General features: G+C 41.6%; 2 protein-coding genes across 5 annotated transcripts; one reads left to right on the top strand and one right to left on the bottom strand.

Moving 5' to 3' along the window:
* The first annotated feature begins 2331 nt into the window (after positions 1-2331).
* LOC116194113 lies at positions 2332-12048 on the top strand. Of its 3 annotated transcripts, XM_031522841.1 has the most exons (19): positions 2332-2949; positions 3563-3642; positions 4114-4164; positions 4448-4777; positions 4859-4969; positions 5430-5687; positions 6081-6146; positions 6241-6420; positions 6967-7018; positions 7134-7415; positions 7573-7683; positions 7864-8055; positions 8254-8529; positions 8981-9604; positions 9773-10266; positions 10605-10665; positions 10755-10823; positions 10922-11452; positions 11583-12048. In XM_031522841.1, exons 1-18 carry the CDS (start codon positions 2866-2868, stop codon positions 11006-11008), a joined length of 3408 nt encoding a protein of 1135 aa, XP_031378701.1. In that variant the 5' UTR covers positions 2332-2865; the 3' UTR covers positions 11009-11452; positions 11583-12048. The 3 variants fall into 3 exon arrangements, with proteins under 3 accessions (XP_031378701.1, XP_031378702.1, XP_031378700.1); XM_031522842.1 differs by having other exon boundaries at positions 2332-2844; positions 4448-4969; XM_031522840.1 differs by having other exon boundaries at positions 4448-4969.
* A 154-nt stretch (positions 12049-12202) lies between these two features.
* Positions 12203-14755, bottom strand: LOC116194115 (THO complex subunit 4B-like). 2 transcript variants are annotated; one of them, XM_031522844.1, is made up of 5 exons: positions 14364-14755; positions 14070-14207; positions 13305-13373; positions 13035-13219; positions 12203-12666 (listed from the first exon to the last, which is right to left on the bottom strand). In XM_031522844.1, the coding sequence occupies exons 1-5, from the start codon at positions 14547-14549 to the stop codon at positions 12507-12509; spliced, it is 738 nt and encodes a 245-aa protein (XP_031378704.1). In that variant the 5' UTR covers positions 14550-14755; the 3' UTR covers positions 12203-12506. The 2 variants fall into 2 exon arrangements, with proteins under 2 accessions (XP_031378704.1, XP_031378703.1); XM_031522843.1 differs by having other exon boundaries at positions 12203-12669; positions 14364-14745.
* Positions 14756-14921: the final 166 nt, after the last annotated feature.

The following is a 14921-nucleotide window of genomic DNA, read 5'->3' as shown; positions in this document are numbered from 1 at the left end:
TTTATCATAATCTCTGTTATGTGTCCCCCTATACTTCATATTTCTGTTACAATCATTCGTGCATTATTCCTTTCTGCACGTATATTTTGATAATCTGTTCCATTGTTTGTCGCTATAGTTCCGTCAACTTTAACGGAAGACACGATGACAACGGCCGGAAACTCAGCACGATATGATGATGACTCAAGTGGCGACGACGACTACAATTCACTAGATTTGGTTGTCCTTCTGTCCATACAGGCAGCAGCATCCGAACATGTCCCCCTTAACGTCCATGTAGAACTTCACGTCTAAGAGGTAAAGAGTACATTCACGAAGTGCTTTCTAATGACACAAGGTGTTTTGAGAATTTCAGGATGGATCCTCATGTATTTCATAATTTGTGCGACACATTAAGAGAAAACTGTGGCATTCGAAATACCGGGCATGGTATGACCGTCGAGGAGATGCTCGGAATGTTCTTGCTCGTAGTTACACATAGTACTCGACTATCCGTTGTTGCCGAACGCTTCTAGCATTCCAAGGAGACTGTCAGCCGTGTATTCAATTTAATACTTGAAGGAACGCAATCCTTGGTGGCAACGTACGTAAGACTTAGGAACGTTGAGGAGCAACCCGAAATTCGGAGGTGCCGACAGTGGTACCCATTCTTTAGGGTAACCAGAATGTCTCATACGAAAGTCATGTCTATTCTGTTATTACGTGTACTACAATTCATACTGACTTTTATTATTATTGCAGCACTGCATCGGGGCAATGGATGGAACACATGTTCCTGCTATCATGCCAGCTTCGGTGAGAGGCGCGTATCGCGATCGAAACAGTGAAATTATGCAAAATGTTCTTGCTATCTGTTCGCATCAAATGATCTTCACCTATGTCATGACCGGATGGGAGGGTTCAACACACGACTCCAAAATACTTTTAGATGCCGCAACGTTACCTGAATTTCCCGCACCACGAGGTGGTAAGTTGTTCTACCTCAGATACCATGTTGTTTTGTCAAGTTCTATTGCATTTCGATAAAAAGTGTTGCAACTACATATATATTGTTTGTACATATGTGCATGCAGAACAATATTATGTAGTTGATGCAGATTTCCCAAATATTCCCGGTTATTTGGCCTCTTACAAAGGCCAACGGTATCACCGCAGTGACTTTAATAATGACAATCCTCCAACGACGAAGGAATAGCTGTTTAATCAGCGACACGCATCCGTTCGTAATGTAATAGAACGGTGCTTCGGTGTTCTGAAGAATAGATTTGCAATACTGCGAAGAATGTCGAACTTCAAACCGATTCGGCAAGTTCTAATTGCGTAGGTCTGCTTTATGTTGCATAATTTTATTCGGATCAATAATTATCATGATAGATTATTTGCGGAGCATGGTGATGCATGGCAATATTACGATGAATTCCGCAACCCTCCTCACCAAAATGGAATCCGAAATGATGTGGACATGAGAGTAGGGCGATGGATGCAGTACGGGACCGTATTGCAAATCAAATATGGCACGCTGAAAATGGGGAACATCTTAACATGTAAATAAATGGATGGTGTTGAGAATATTGTAATTATGGAGTTGTATTAAAATGGAGTGGTGTAAATATTTATGTGTGGGGCCCATTATTTTGACTTTGATGAGTGTAATTTGTTTTGTTATGGGTAGAGTTAAAATCAAAATCGCGATTCTAAAATTACACCCAAATTTCAAACGGAGCCTAAGTAATCGACAAAAAAAAAAGAAGAAAAGAGGCAATTTAAATGCTCGTTCGAGGACCGCATCGTAATTTAGCAATTTATGAAAAGTTGATGGATCCTATGGGCAAATGCCGGGATAAAATAGTAATTACAGCCTATTATTCATTCAATAAAATTAGCAGAAATTAAAGAAATTCCCCATGAAATTCCAAATCTCAACCCAAACAAAAATCCTCTCTTCTCGCTCTCTCTCTTTCTCTGCGTGCGTCTGTGTTTGCTTTCTTTTTCGCACAAACGAACAGTTGTTGTCATTGCTCAAATGTAGAGAGGCGGACACAAGAGACACTCTCTTCGTTTTAACTCCCTCCACCCCCAGAATCTCTTCCCCCTCTCCCCTCCGTCACCCCCACCCGAAAAACATTCAGTTTGCACAGACATTACAGCATACTAAGATTAATAAATTTAGATTCTCTGTCTGCTCGCTCGGTCCCCCAACACACGCCCACCCATGTCCTCCCCCTTCGTCAACAGCCCCTCCAGAAGCAGCCCCGGCAGCTCAAGGCTCCAATTCAGCCCCGCCACCGGCATCCTCGGCGCCGGCGGGGTCTCCAGGCTGAGATCCTCCGCCGCCAGGAAGCCCCCCGAGCCTCTCCGCCGGGCCGTCGCCGACTGCCTCTCGTCCCCCAGCCCCGCCCACCATGGCCCCCCTCTTCCTCCTCCTGCTCCTCCCATTCCTCGGCTTCCACCGAGGCCTCTCGGACTCTTCGGGTGCGTAATTACTCCCTTCTCGTTCTTGATTTCGCTGGGCCGCGTTTAGATCTCGAGAGGATTCTGGAGCTGGGTCTCACTTCAAAATCGTAGCTTTTGCGCATTCGGTGACTGGGGGAGGTTTGGGTGGCAGTGGGGGATTGGCCTCCATGGTGATTGCGAGTGACCCGGATGCAGATTTGGAATCTATGTTATCGTGTAATGTATTAAATTGTGATCTAGCTATAGTTGGAATGGTTTTTGCGGTTCGTTTGGTAGATGAGAGAAGGAAAAAAAGGAAAGTAAAAGCTGGAAAAGGGAATCTTTTGCTGGATTTGTTGTTGAAAGGGGACAGCTTGCTGGCTGATGTGGGGCCACTGACTGCACACTGAGGTTCTTGTTGGCTCAAAAGCAATGGATTTCATTTCTCCTGTATTTTTCTTGGCAACAAACAGAGCATGGGTTGATCATTGGGTGGAAGATAATGCCCCATCATGTGTAACCATCTTGTTATTGAGTGACCATTGGCGTTTCATTTGTTTCTCTGTGATGTTTAGGAATGGTTCCTGAAGCGTGCAACTCCTACTAGCTATAAGTGAATAATATTTTTTTTTTGTAGGTTTAACAAGTCAATCTTCAAATTACCAAGGAATTAGATACTACTGCTCTGGGAAATGGATCGTTTCTCTAGGAGTTATATTCTTTTGAGAAAATGAGTTGTTTCTTATATAAATGCAAGTTATTTAGGACAGCTGCTGTGAAATTTTTGAAGTGACTTCATTGGCCACTATGAAATATAGTTTACAGTGAGATAGAGCTTCATTTTTCTTGTCGAACTGCGAAGTATTTGAAGGAATTAGCTCAACTTTCAGCAGATAGTGCTTTATTTATTTTTATATGGTTTGCATATCGAAAGAGAAAGATTACTAGGAAGCTCCACTGTTATCAATAGAGATTTACATATGATTGATATCAGATTATAGTAGTATTAAACAGAGTGTTCTTTGAATGTTGATCTTCCTAAGACCCTTCTTAGGAGAACTCCTTTCACCTTTGTGCATTGCTTTAGTGAGATTGGTTCCCTCATTACAATGTCATTGCATAATTGCAGGATTATCTCGCATCCCCTTCAACGACTGATCTTGCGTACAGTGTCATTATTGAACATGCTATAGCCGAGAAAGAGCGCAGGTAACTTGGTTTAATTTGGTGGTCGATGCCGAAGCTAACTGCTCCTTATGTATTCACGCATCAAATAATTTTCCAGTTTTTTGATAATGAAATCTTTTTATATTTTTTATCTACTGCATGCTTGATGGTCTTTCCTCTTTAAATTCCCTACAGTAATTATCCAGGAATTACATAGCAACTGAGATAAAGCCACACTGTTAATTGGGTTATATATTATCTTTGATCAGAATTTCCATAAATCCACAAACTCTAATTTTGATATAGTATAGTATAACAAGAGCTACAATTGCCTCTGGTGCAAAAATATAGAAGGTATTTCTAAGGATATGTTGAGCTTCAAGAATCATTTTATTGTTGGTGGCAGAAATTTAGGATGTGCAAAGTCAATGCTCGAGTATGATTGTAAACCATGTTCACAAAATTGTGCTTATAATGCCTGATTATTATTATTTTTTTCCCCTCTGTTTCCAGTCCAGCAGTTGTTGCAAGCTGTGTGGCTCTTCTAAAAAGATACCTTCTAAGGTATGCGTTTACTTGCAATCACTTATTTCATTTTTCTCAAGTTTATTCTTGTTGATGAGAAGGTCTCAATCATCGTGTTGATCTCATAATATTACTCAACTGAGGACATTGCTCTTTATCATTGTTTTATCATCGGATTAGAAACTTTAGAATGTCATTCAGCTACAGTTTTATGATTCCTCGATATTAGTGACGGGAGTAGCTGAACATTTTAGGTTTTGAATACGTTGCGATGTGTTGCCTGTGGTTTTTTTGAAGTCAGTATTTTGTTTTCCTTCTGCAGATATAGACCCGGTGAGGAGACGCTCCAGCAGATTGACCGATTTTGCATGAGCATAGTCGCCGAATGCGACAGTCTGACCCGAAGAGTGGGTCCTCGATCCGGACCTTTGAGCCAACCTGCTGCTTCTACGTCATCCTCAAATGTCACTTCTCCTCGTGCTCCTCTACCAGTTTCTAGTTTCGCTTCTGCAGCTCTCATTAAGTCCCTAAATTATGTTCGGTCCTTAGTGGGCCAACACATCCCGAAACGATCATTCCAGCATGCAGCTTTCGCTGGAAGTGTTTCTGCCTCCAAACATTCTCTCCCTGCGCTGTCTTCCATGTTGAAGAGGTCTTTCAATTCACAATTGAACCCCACTAATGTTTCCGAATCCTCAGAAGGCAAAGATGACACGAACTTATCTGTCTCCAGCAAGTTCAGTCTCAAGAAGTCTGAATTGGTTGAAGACCTGGAGCACATTGCTGATGATGTCCTCAAGTGGCGGTGGTTGAGGGAACAGAAATCACGGGCGTCAGCTGAAAGGTATGACTCTATATGATTCTGGAGAACTGGCATAGTTTTTCCATGTTTCTAGATTTTCCTTCTTGAAGAAACAATAAAAATGAGCAAAAAATGCCCTGAGATAATAAGATGTTCTCTGTCCCATGTCCTTCTGAGGTGTACCTGACGCCTTATTTCCTCATTTTTCTCATTTTTTCCCCAAAAGATGACTGATGGTATTCCTGAACCAGACGAACATCGGTTGGTTCTTCAAACCTTTCCATTTCCTTTTTCTTCCTCTTGTATGAAATTATATAAAAGGAAAAATATGTTGGGTTGCACTTGACACAACACAGCACATCATAGGAAGCCTTGTGTATTGCAGTCTAACACTGTTAGATTAGACAGTTTTCTCATGTTTGTTAATTTTAGAAGTAGATGAAACAAAATATGTGCCTTTGAATTTCATTTGAATGTCTAATTGATTGTTCTATTAATCCAGCGACCATATTGTCCACCCACAAGACATGAATGCCCATAATTTCCTAGAAGTGGGTGCAGCAGCCTTACTTGTTGGAGATATGGAAGCCAAAATGAAGGGGCAGCCATGGAAGTATTTTGGGACCGCTGATATGCCTTATCTCGATCAGCTCCTGCAGCCTTCTCCTGTCACAACAGTGACCAATCCTGCCTCCTCAAGTTCTCATCTCAGAGCGATAACAGCCTCTAAACGGACTAAAGCTGGTCCTCGGCAAATTTGGTATATTATATTGTCATTTTTATTCTTGCTCCAACATGTAAATAATATGCTTCAGTTGACAAAGTTTTACTTGGTTTCACGAAAATCTTATTGTTAGTAAATGCAGAATTGCACCGTAATCAACGAGTAGTTGTGACTGGACTAACTTCACTCGAGGATGCATGGAATGATTTAAGATGTTCAAATAGCTCAGATAGAAATAAGAATCTTGAAGTACTCTGTGCCTGTGAAATTGGGTTACATCATGGGCTTAAGTGTTGCCGTGCATGATCATAAATATCACTTTATATCTTTTGACCATCAAATATCTTATGATTGAAAATAGAATATCCTTAGAAAATAAATATAAAAAAAAACCCTGGATGACGTTATCTCAATTAATCTAATTTTCAGGGAGGAATCTTCAGTGAGCACATTCCGTCCACGTGCTCGTCCACTCTTCCAGTATCGTCACTACAGGTATAAACCAGCGCCTTTTCATGGAACGGGCCTAGCTCAATATTTTCATTAATCTCCCTCTCCGTCTCTTTCTGACAAAAATTTTCTGTGTCAGTGAACAGCAGCCTTTGAAGTTGAATCCAAATGAGGTGTGTGAGGTGATTGCTGCAGTCTGCTCAGAGGAACCTTTTTTGGTGAATCCTAACGTCATGACGGTATCATCGAAACTGAGTAAAAGCGGGAAGCCATCAATGGATGCGGCTGTGAGCGTTCTGATCAAACTCATCATTGACATGTAAGCTTTAATTTCTTCTTTTAATCATACCTTTGCCATGTGCGTACATTTGATTTTTCTTGTTTGTGGCCCATCTTCTTAAGTATTTGTTTGCTCATACAAGGAAATGTTGAAAATATACTGCTCTTAGAAAAGGTTATTAGCATTTATGTCATGATAGATGATCTTTGTTTGATACAAAATGGCCTACTGTTATAACTTGACCGACAAGCTAATCAAATGAATATCTGTTTGGTGTTGGAGTGTTGAAAACCACTTCCCAGTTTTCTGCTTGTCTCTCTGTTGAAGAGCAAAATATCTTTAAAAAGTAAGTGAATAACATGTTTGATTGCATGTAGTGTTTAATATTAAAGATAAACGGAATCTAGAGGGTTCCTACACGAAAGAAAACAGAAAATGGGACCAATCTCCCAAGGTTATGCTTGGGATGAATGATTTGATGTGGCTGCACTTGCTTTTTATTTCTCTTCTTCATTTCCGGTTTCTTAATTTGGGCACTGGAAAAGAAAGGAAAAAGAAAATCAGCCGAAGGTTTTTATCGTGTAGGTATGTCTTGGACCCAGGGATCGCCGCTCCTCTTACCCTGTCTATGCTTCAGGTGCTGCATCAAATCAATGCTCTTTTCCTTGTTTGGCTGAAGAATCAAATTTATGTCAAGAATGAACAGAAGTCTTGCTCTGGCAGTACTAACAAATATCGTAACATTCTTACAGGAAATGCTTTGTTCCAATAGAAAGGAGTGCAGGATTCGGGCTTTCGATTTGATTCTAAACCTTGGAGTTCACGCTCATCTTTTAGAGCCAGTGATGACTGATGTTGCTCCCACAATAGAGGAAGAGTATTCTCAAGAGACGTATCTTGATGGGGAACCTCAGCTCACGAGTGAAGAGAATGCTAAGAATCCTTCCAAGACAGCAGGATCTTCATCGGCCATCGATGATTTCGAGACTTGGATCCTGAACATTCTTCATGAGATTCTCTTGTTTCTGGTCCAGGTGAAATTTCTGAGCTGTATGAGTTGCTTTATATTCTTTCAAGCAAAGAAAGGCAGTATATTTCTTGATTAAAATTCCCATTGCAGAGTGCCTTTGTTCTCAAGTGACAGAAATTACAAATATGCATCATTGATTGAACTTTTTCTATATTCTGTAGATGGAAGAGGAGGAGGAATCTGTTTGGGCTGCGGCTTTGAGCTGTTTACTTTACTTCGTTTGCAGTCGGGGCAAAATATCAAGAAAGAGATTAAATGGCCTTGACATTAGGGTGAGTGTTTTTATCTTCTAATACTCTGTGAAATCTGGTCGTCGATTGTATATCTTCATGGACTACGTCCAATAATAATCCAACCTGCCCCATAAAGGGCCAAGTCTGAGACCAACCTCACTGCATTTTTCTTATAGAAAATGGATATATTAACTCACAATTTTATGTTATTCCTTTCAGGTTGTTAAGTCACTTATGGAGATCAGCAGGAGGAATTCTTGGGCCGAAATTGTTCATTGCAAGCTCATTTCCATGCTAACAAACATGTTTTATGAACTTTCTGATGAATCTGCTGAATCCACCATAAGTACTCCTGTATTTCTTGTTGATCAAGTTGACTTGATTGGAGGGATTGAGTTTATCTTCCTTGAGGTAAGCGTGTATATCTTCTGCTTGTACTTATCTTTTTCTTTAGTTAGCGAGAGTTTGTAAACAAGCTACAGTAGGAACTCCTCAAGGACCTGCTCCTTTCAGAAACATGGATGCCTCAATTTCTGAAAGACATGGATACTTTTATTTTGCTTTAGTTGAAATTATGGAGGAGATTAGATTGTAGTTGTTGCAATGCAGTATTCACTTGCAAACTCAAGAGAAGAGAGGAGAAATTTGTACTTGGTGCTCTTTGACTATGTTCTGCATCAAATAAACGAGACGTGCATAGCTACTGGGGTTTCAGAATACACGGTTGATGAGATTCAGCCTCTTGCCACCTTGCTTACTCTTGTTGATGCACCCGAAGCCTTTTACATCTCCGTGAAACTTGGAGTTCAGGGCCTCGGTGAGATCTTGAGGAGGTCAATATCTGAAGCACTTGCCAGATATCCAAATAGTGAACGATTGAACATGGTAATTTCTCTCTCGTGTTGCATCGAAACTCTGGTTTGGCCTTGCTTCTTTAGTTTATCAAAGTGTCTGTAGTGGATTGGTGAACTGACCGAGTTATGGTTCACATATTCAACTTGTGGTGCAGTGGGTAGAATCAAATTTACAGAGATAATATAAAATCTTCTGACGATGTACATTTGATAAATTTGACTTGGTAAATTGAGGTTTATAAGGACTGATGCTATGAGCCTGGGAAAGAAAACCGATCTTTAATAAGAACCACCCAGTTCACTAACTGGCTTGTTCAGAGCAAAGCCTGCTAGTGCATTGGGTTCAATTGCACATCTGGTTTCTCTTATAAATTTAACACCCAGGGTCTGGTTATGCCGTATAATAGGTTAGATCATTTGATCTCTGTCAAGTTCCTAGACTGTGTATATGATTAAGGCTTTGTTATCTGTTACGTTTGCAGCTCCTCGAGAATATAACTGAGAGGTATGATGTGCTGGTGAGTTCATTCACTCACTTGGACAAGGAGTTCTCTCACATGATACAGATAACCAAATCTTACAAGCTCCCCAAAAGCATCGAGGACCCTTACTTGAGAACAGGCATCGGCTCGAAAGTGAACCGCTACTGGTCCACCCTCCACTGCCTTCTTCACTCACATAGCATTGCTTGCCGGCAGAATGGGTATATTTGGTTGGGCGATCTCCTCATTTCAGAAATCAGCGATGAGAAGGACTCAGACATATGGTTGAACATTAATACTTTGCGGCGGAGAATTTCTCGGGTTGGAGTTGCAGAATCTTCAGTTGCTTCAGACATTCCTTTACCTGTCTGGCTCTTCTGCGGGCTTTTGAAGTCAAAGGACTCGTTTATAAGGTGGGGCTTCTTATTCGTTCTCGACCGGCTTCTAATGCGGTGTAAGTTTCTCTTAGATGAGAAAGAGTTGATGCTCTTTAGCAGTGGCAATCCTGAGCATACACAAGAAGATAGCCATCTCAATAAGGCCAATGCGGTGATCGATATTATGAGCAGTGCGTTGTTGCTGCTCTGCGTGATAAATGAAACAGATCGCATCAACATTCTAAAGGTAAGGGCCTGTTTGGTTCCAGGAAACCAGGAGAGACTCGTGATTCTATTTTTCCTTTGTAAAAGAAAAGTATATATTATTGTGCTTAGTCACAGTTTATTAGAAATCTGGGATTATAAACCTCCTTATAGATGACACATTATTGAAAAGTAGTGTTGTTTTTGGCAGATGTGTGACATTCTCTTCTCCCAAGTCTGCCTGAAAGTTCCTCCTGCAACCCCAACCACACAAGGAGACGGGGCCCAGGGTATGCTGACGAACAAGAAAAACTATGCCATTCCCAATGAACCGCTTTTTCAGAAAGAGAACTCCAGAAGAGTCGACCTGAATGATACTACATGCGCCCGACCGAGCGATAATAGTAATGGCAGCCTTTATTCGGGAACAGCTTCAATGGCTGCTCTTCTTCTTCAGGGACACGCTGTGGTCCCAATGCAACTGATTGCCAGAATTCCTGCTGCTTTATTTTATTGGCCGTTGATTCAACTTGCTAGCGCTGCAACAGATAACATTGCATTGGGCGTCGCTGTTGGAAGCAAAGGAAGGGGAAACCTTCCTGGGGCTGCATCAGATATTCGGGCCACTCTCTTGTTGCTTCTTATTGGGAAGTGTACTGCTGACCCCTTGGCTTTTCAGGAAGTTGGTGGAGAAGAATTTTTCAGGTATATTGGGTTTTTGGTGGTTATGGCATGACTTTCGATAATTTGTCTCATTTGGCCCTTGTTAATGGACCATATTGCTTATGAACCGGGAACTGCACGGGGGTTAACTTTTAATTGTTAAAATCTTACTTTTCTGTATGATTTAGATAATAGACTAAACCATTTAAACCCTCTAGTTGGATCATGAACCCATGAGCTTATTCCCTGGCCACTTCAGTATCCATTCTGGTTGAAGTAATATTTGTTGTTTGCTTTTTGAGAAGGCTTCTAATGCAATGGCTATAAATAAGTACATAACTGCTACGTCAAATGTCTAAGCTCCATGTTTCGATTTGTAGGGGACTTTTGGATGATACAGACTCAAGGGTGGCTTATTATTCTTCAGCTTTTCTTTTGAAGGCAAGGAAGCTTCTTCCTCCTTGTGGTTATTGATCATCAACGCAGTTAGCTATTACTTTCTGATAATCCTTATTTTATTGTAATCGCAGAGGATGATGACAGAAAAACCGGAGAAGTATCAGCACATGCTTCAAAATCTTGTTTTTAAAGCTCAGCAGGTAAAAAAATTACTCATGTTTACGTCCCTTCTACATAGTAGTTCATTAGATTGCGAGGGGGGGAATCGACATTTTCATTCTATATTTTTTCTTTGCAGAGCAACAATGAGAAGTTGTTGGAGAACCCCTACCTTCAGATTCGTGGCATTCTTCAGTTGGCAAATGATCTAGGAATTGAGTTGTGACCTTGGGACTTCCAATTTCTCGAAGTACATCCCAAGTTTTTTTATAAAGAGGACAATTAACAATCCCCCATTTCCCTGTTGATGATGCATGTAAAAATCACAAGTTGAAGTGCTGTGCAAAATGCACATTGTGAGAAAGCCATTCCGATCTATAAGATCACTGGCTTTAAGAGAAACAGAAAAGCTGGGACGTCGGTCCGCACTTATCCAAAAATACTGGGGGGACTGAGGTTCTTGAAAGTCCCAAGCATGTATATTCTTCGAGCAACATCTGTGATGCGGAAAATATGCAGTGCTGAGCTGAGGTTTTTGGGTCTGGAATTCATTGAGGATGGGCCCGAGGAAATTCATCCTGAAAATCATGCATTTCACCATTGCACTGCATCAAACTTCCTTCTTTCTCAGGGTTTCACTGTTCATGGGATTGAGTGAATGCATCCTCAGGTACTGCAATCTACTTTTTTTTCTGCATTCCGAGTTTGTCCTGGTTCTGAAGTATAGGTGCATCGTGATTATATTGCTTTAAGATGTCTACGTTATGTTGCTAAAGTTGGTTTGTCTTCTGCTAATGCAGCTTGGCAGTCCATTAATTTTCCAGGAGACAACCGCCAAAAGATTGGAGGAAATTCCTCTATCGTCCCGGTTGCAAATCTCCTTGCCTCCTTCTTGACCCAATGGAGTGAATTTGTGGGTCGACTCACCGGTTAAGTTTGCAGGTCCGGTGCTGTATTTGGAACTGACTCGTCTTGTAGGCTTTGTGACAATAGGATCTTGTTTACTAACAAGGCATCAATGTGAGGTGTCCATTATTAGGGTCATCTTCCAAGGATGCTTGTTATGGTTTTTATTTTTTATTTTCTTTTTTCACCCTGTAAATATTTTCATGGGTTGTCCTTTTATCCCTTTTGTTGTCTGTGTTTTTGGCCTATGTTTTTGCCAAATTGCGGGTGTTTGTAAAGTGGTTGAGAAACTTACAATTTCATGTAAGAAAATTTTGCTTGCTTCATAGTTAATGCATGAAAAGTTTTGTTCTTTGGTTTCTCGGATTTGGTTCCCCTTGCGTGAATGCTGGCAGAAGGTGTAGGCTTTTACTGACAATGAGAACAGTTTTCAGTGCATGATTTTAACGCGGATGTTGCAATTATCATGGGATGGAAGAACACAAATTCTAGACTATTGAAGCTTGCAATAGAATATAATCAGGACAACAAGAGAAACCGATCCTTTTGAAGAGCAATCAACCAGTGAACATATAACTAGTAGAATCCATCAAGCTATTAAAAGTTGTTCAGAGTTCTAGAGCTATTTGAAGCTCAAGGAAGAGCCTCGATATGTGAAACCTAATATTACCCCGTAATTCCTAACAGCGATGGTTATGTCCGATGAACCACCAACTCAGTAAGGTTATATCAGCAGGAACTATTTCCTAAAACTATGCGGCTCTTGCATTTTCAAGGGTGAGGATCATTGTTTGGCTCAGACTTGGTACACAACACTCTCACTTTAATTTGAGAGCCTCCAAATGGTATCTCTCCAACTCGGCATCGAGATCCTTAGCAGATGGCTTACTCGGAGGAGCTCTTGCTTGGGCCCTGCCCCAAGGAAGTCCACGGCTCATGCCTCTTCGAGGTGACCGTTTAACACCAATCCATTGTCCGCTGCTGATCCATAGTAAAGTGACCAGTTAATAAGAAAAGAAAATGATCAGAAGTCTTAGCATACAAATGTAAATGTGTACAATATATTACATGCTAAACATAAGGCTATAGTAGGAACGACCATAAAAGAGAGAAATTAGCTCACAGGCTTCATAGAACCATGAATTAGAAGTCATCATGCCCAAAGTTAAAACCTATCCCTCTTCCCATGTTTGGGATCGAACAGAGTTGATACCCCGTTCAACTTCCATATTTATGCAATCAACTGAGCTCATCATACTCAGAAGGGATTGATGTACAACATCACATGGAGCAGTCCTAATGAACTAAATGATATGCAGCTTCCATAGGATGGCAAAATTGTCTACCTTGCAGGGATACTAGGAGGTCTTCCAAGAATGCTGTTTGGGAGTAGAGGCACAGGAGCAGGAGTAACGAGATTTTTTCCGACAATCTCAATCATCATCGGCTTTCCATCAAGCAGAACATTGTTATATCTCTTAATAGCTGCTATAGCATCCGCCTCACGTGTGAAAACAACTTCTGCAGTACCCTGACAACAACAAGCTCTCTTACGCCACTACAACAGAATATTTCTTCCAAAGGAGGTAATGAGCTTGCCTGAGGAAATGAAATACCTTCGATCTTCCACTCTTATCACAATGGATTGAGTACCTCTCCAGCTCCCCCACAGTAGAAAAAAGTAGCTGTAAATTCAATATGAGGGGGGAGAAAAAAAGGAAAAACGTTAGTGTGTCATCAGAGTTCCTTTCATTCTTTACTACTACATCTGTGTGGAATGGCCCCGGCTATCTATGCTCGTAGAAGGGTTTTGCAAGAAGCATGATTATATTACATAATCAAATTTGTTAGGTTCAAACTCACACTCTGATTTGCCTTCTACATTATAGTCACGGGACTTGAAACCATTAATCAGCAGCAGATGGTTTTCGAGACAATTTGTACTATTAATAGCTACATAAACATATCCATCATGCTCTGCCACCAAAACCTCTGCAAAGAGTCATTTTAGCGATATGCCAAACCCTTCCATTTCTAAGCCAAATCATCCTACCATCATGTCGATAACACTACCACCATAGCCACCACTTCTCCTTCCTACATTGCCATCAACAACACTTGGATGGTGCAATTGGTAGGTAAAGTTAATAATTTCCATGGACCAATGGATAACACAGACAAATCATAACAACTCTGATCAGCTGGTGCGATATTCCCACGACTTTTAGAAGCATGGCATGAATACAATCTATCCGAACTAATTCTTCCATTCGTCCCATTCATCTCACGAGTACTTTACATCTAATCAAGACATCATATACGGGTCAGGTTTTCGCGGACCCAGAACATATTTATGGAGGCAGCGTGAGAGATAATGGTACCATGAGATCATCATTGGTGACGCCGTAATCAAGGTTTGATATGTAGAGCTTTATGCCATTTCCATCATCAGTCGTCTCTCCTCCAATTGCAACTGCTGGCATCTGTTGCTCCCAGATCGGTGCCATCATCGGCATTGGCTGTTTGCATAACAACCCCCACATACCAAGAGAAAATCAAAGGCAGATTCTTTTATCGCGAGAACAAAACAAAGCACCCGCGAGCAAGAACGATGTTGAACGAAAATGGCAGGACTCGACCGAGAGAGATTGTTAACCAAGTAGCAACTCACTCACCGGCGGAGCAGCGTACGGCATTGCATCTCTGAGCGAGGCCCGGTTGAACCTGCGGGCGGGGCCTCCGGCGCCGGAGCAGGAGCCGGGGCGCCTTACTCTCCCTACTGCGGGGCGGTCGTGCGGCTCCTGTTGCCGCCGGTTGTTCCTGATGATGTCGTCGAGGGCCATGTCAAGCGACGCCGCCATTTCCGTGCAGAGGGAGCAAATGACGATGAAAGAGGAGTTTTGTCGCCGTTGGGGTTTTGAGGTGGCGAGCGAAAGAGCGACTGTCGTGGTAGGGAGGAGAAAGGAGGTGGAGGATGGAGGTGGTGGAGGGGAAGTGATCCAATGCGGGCATGAAACCACCAGACGACGCCAATTGGACACGTGGAATGACGGTACAGTCAGGAGTGGGCCCGGGACCCCACAGTTCCTCTGCTGATAATATGGCCTTTTGAAATGTTAGATCTCAATTCGAATTTGGATTTAGTTTGATTGCCCGTGTTTTATTCGCATTGGCGGTTTTGGGGCTAAACTGTGTAGGAGGTCCCAAAATTATCGAAGGGGGCTCATTTGAAA

Source organism: Punica granatum, chromosome 2, assembly GCF_007655135.1.
Source record: "Punica granatum isolate Tunisia-2019 chromosome 2, ASM765513v2, whole genome shotgun sequence".
Classification (NCBI taxonomy): domain Eukaryota; kingdom Viridiplantae; phylum Streptophyta; class Magnoliopsida; order Myrtales; family Lythraceae; genus Punica; species Punica granatum.
The sequence above is the reverse complement of the archived record's forward strand: the minus strand, read 5'-3'. Positions and strand labels throughout refer to the sequence as shown.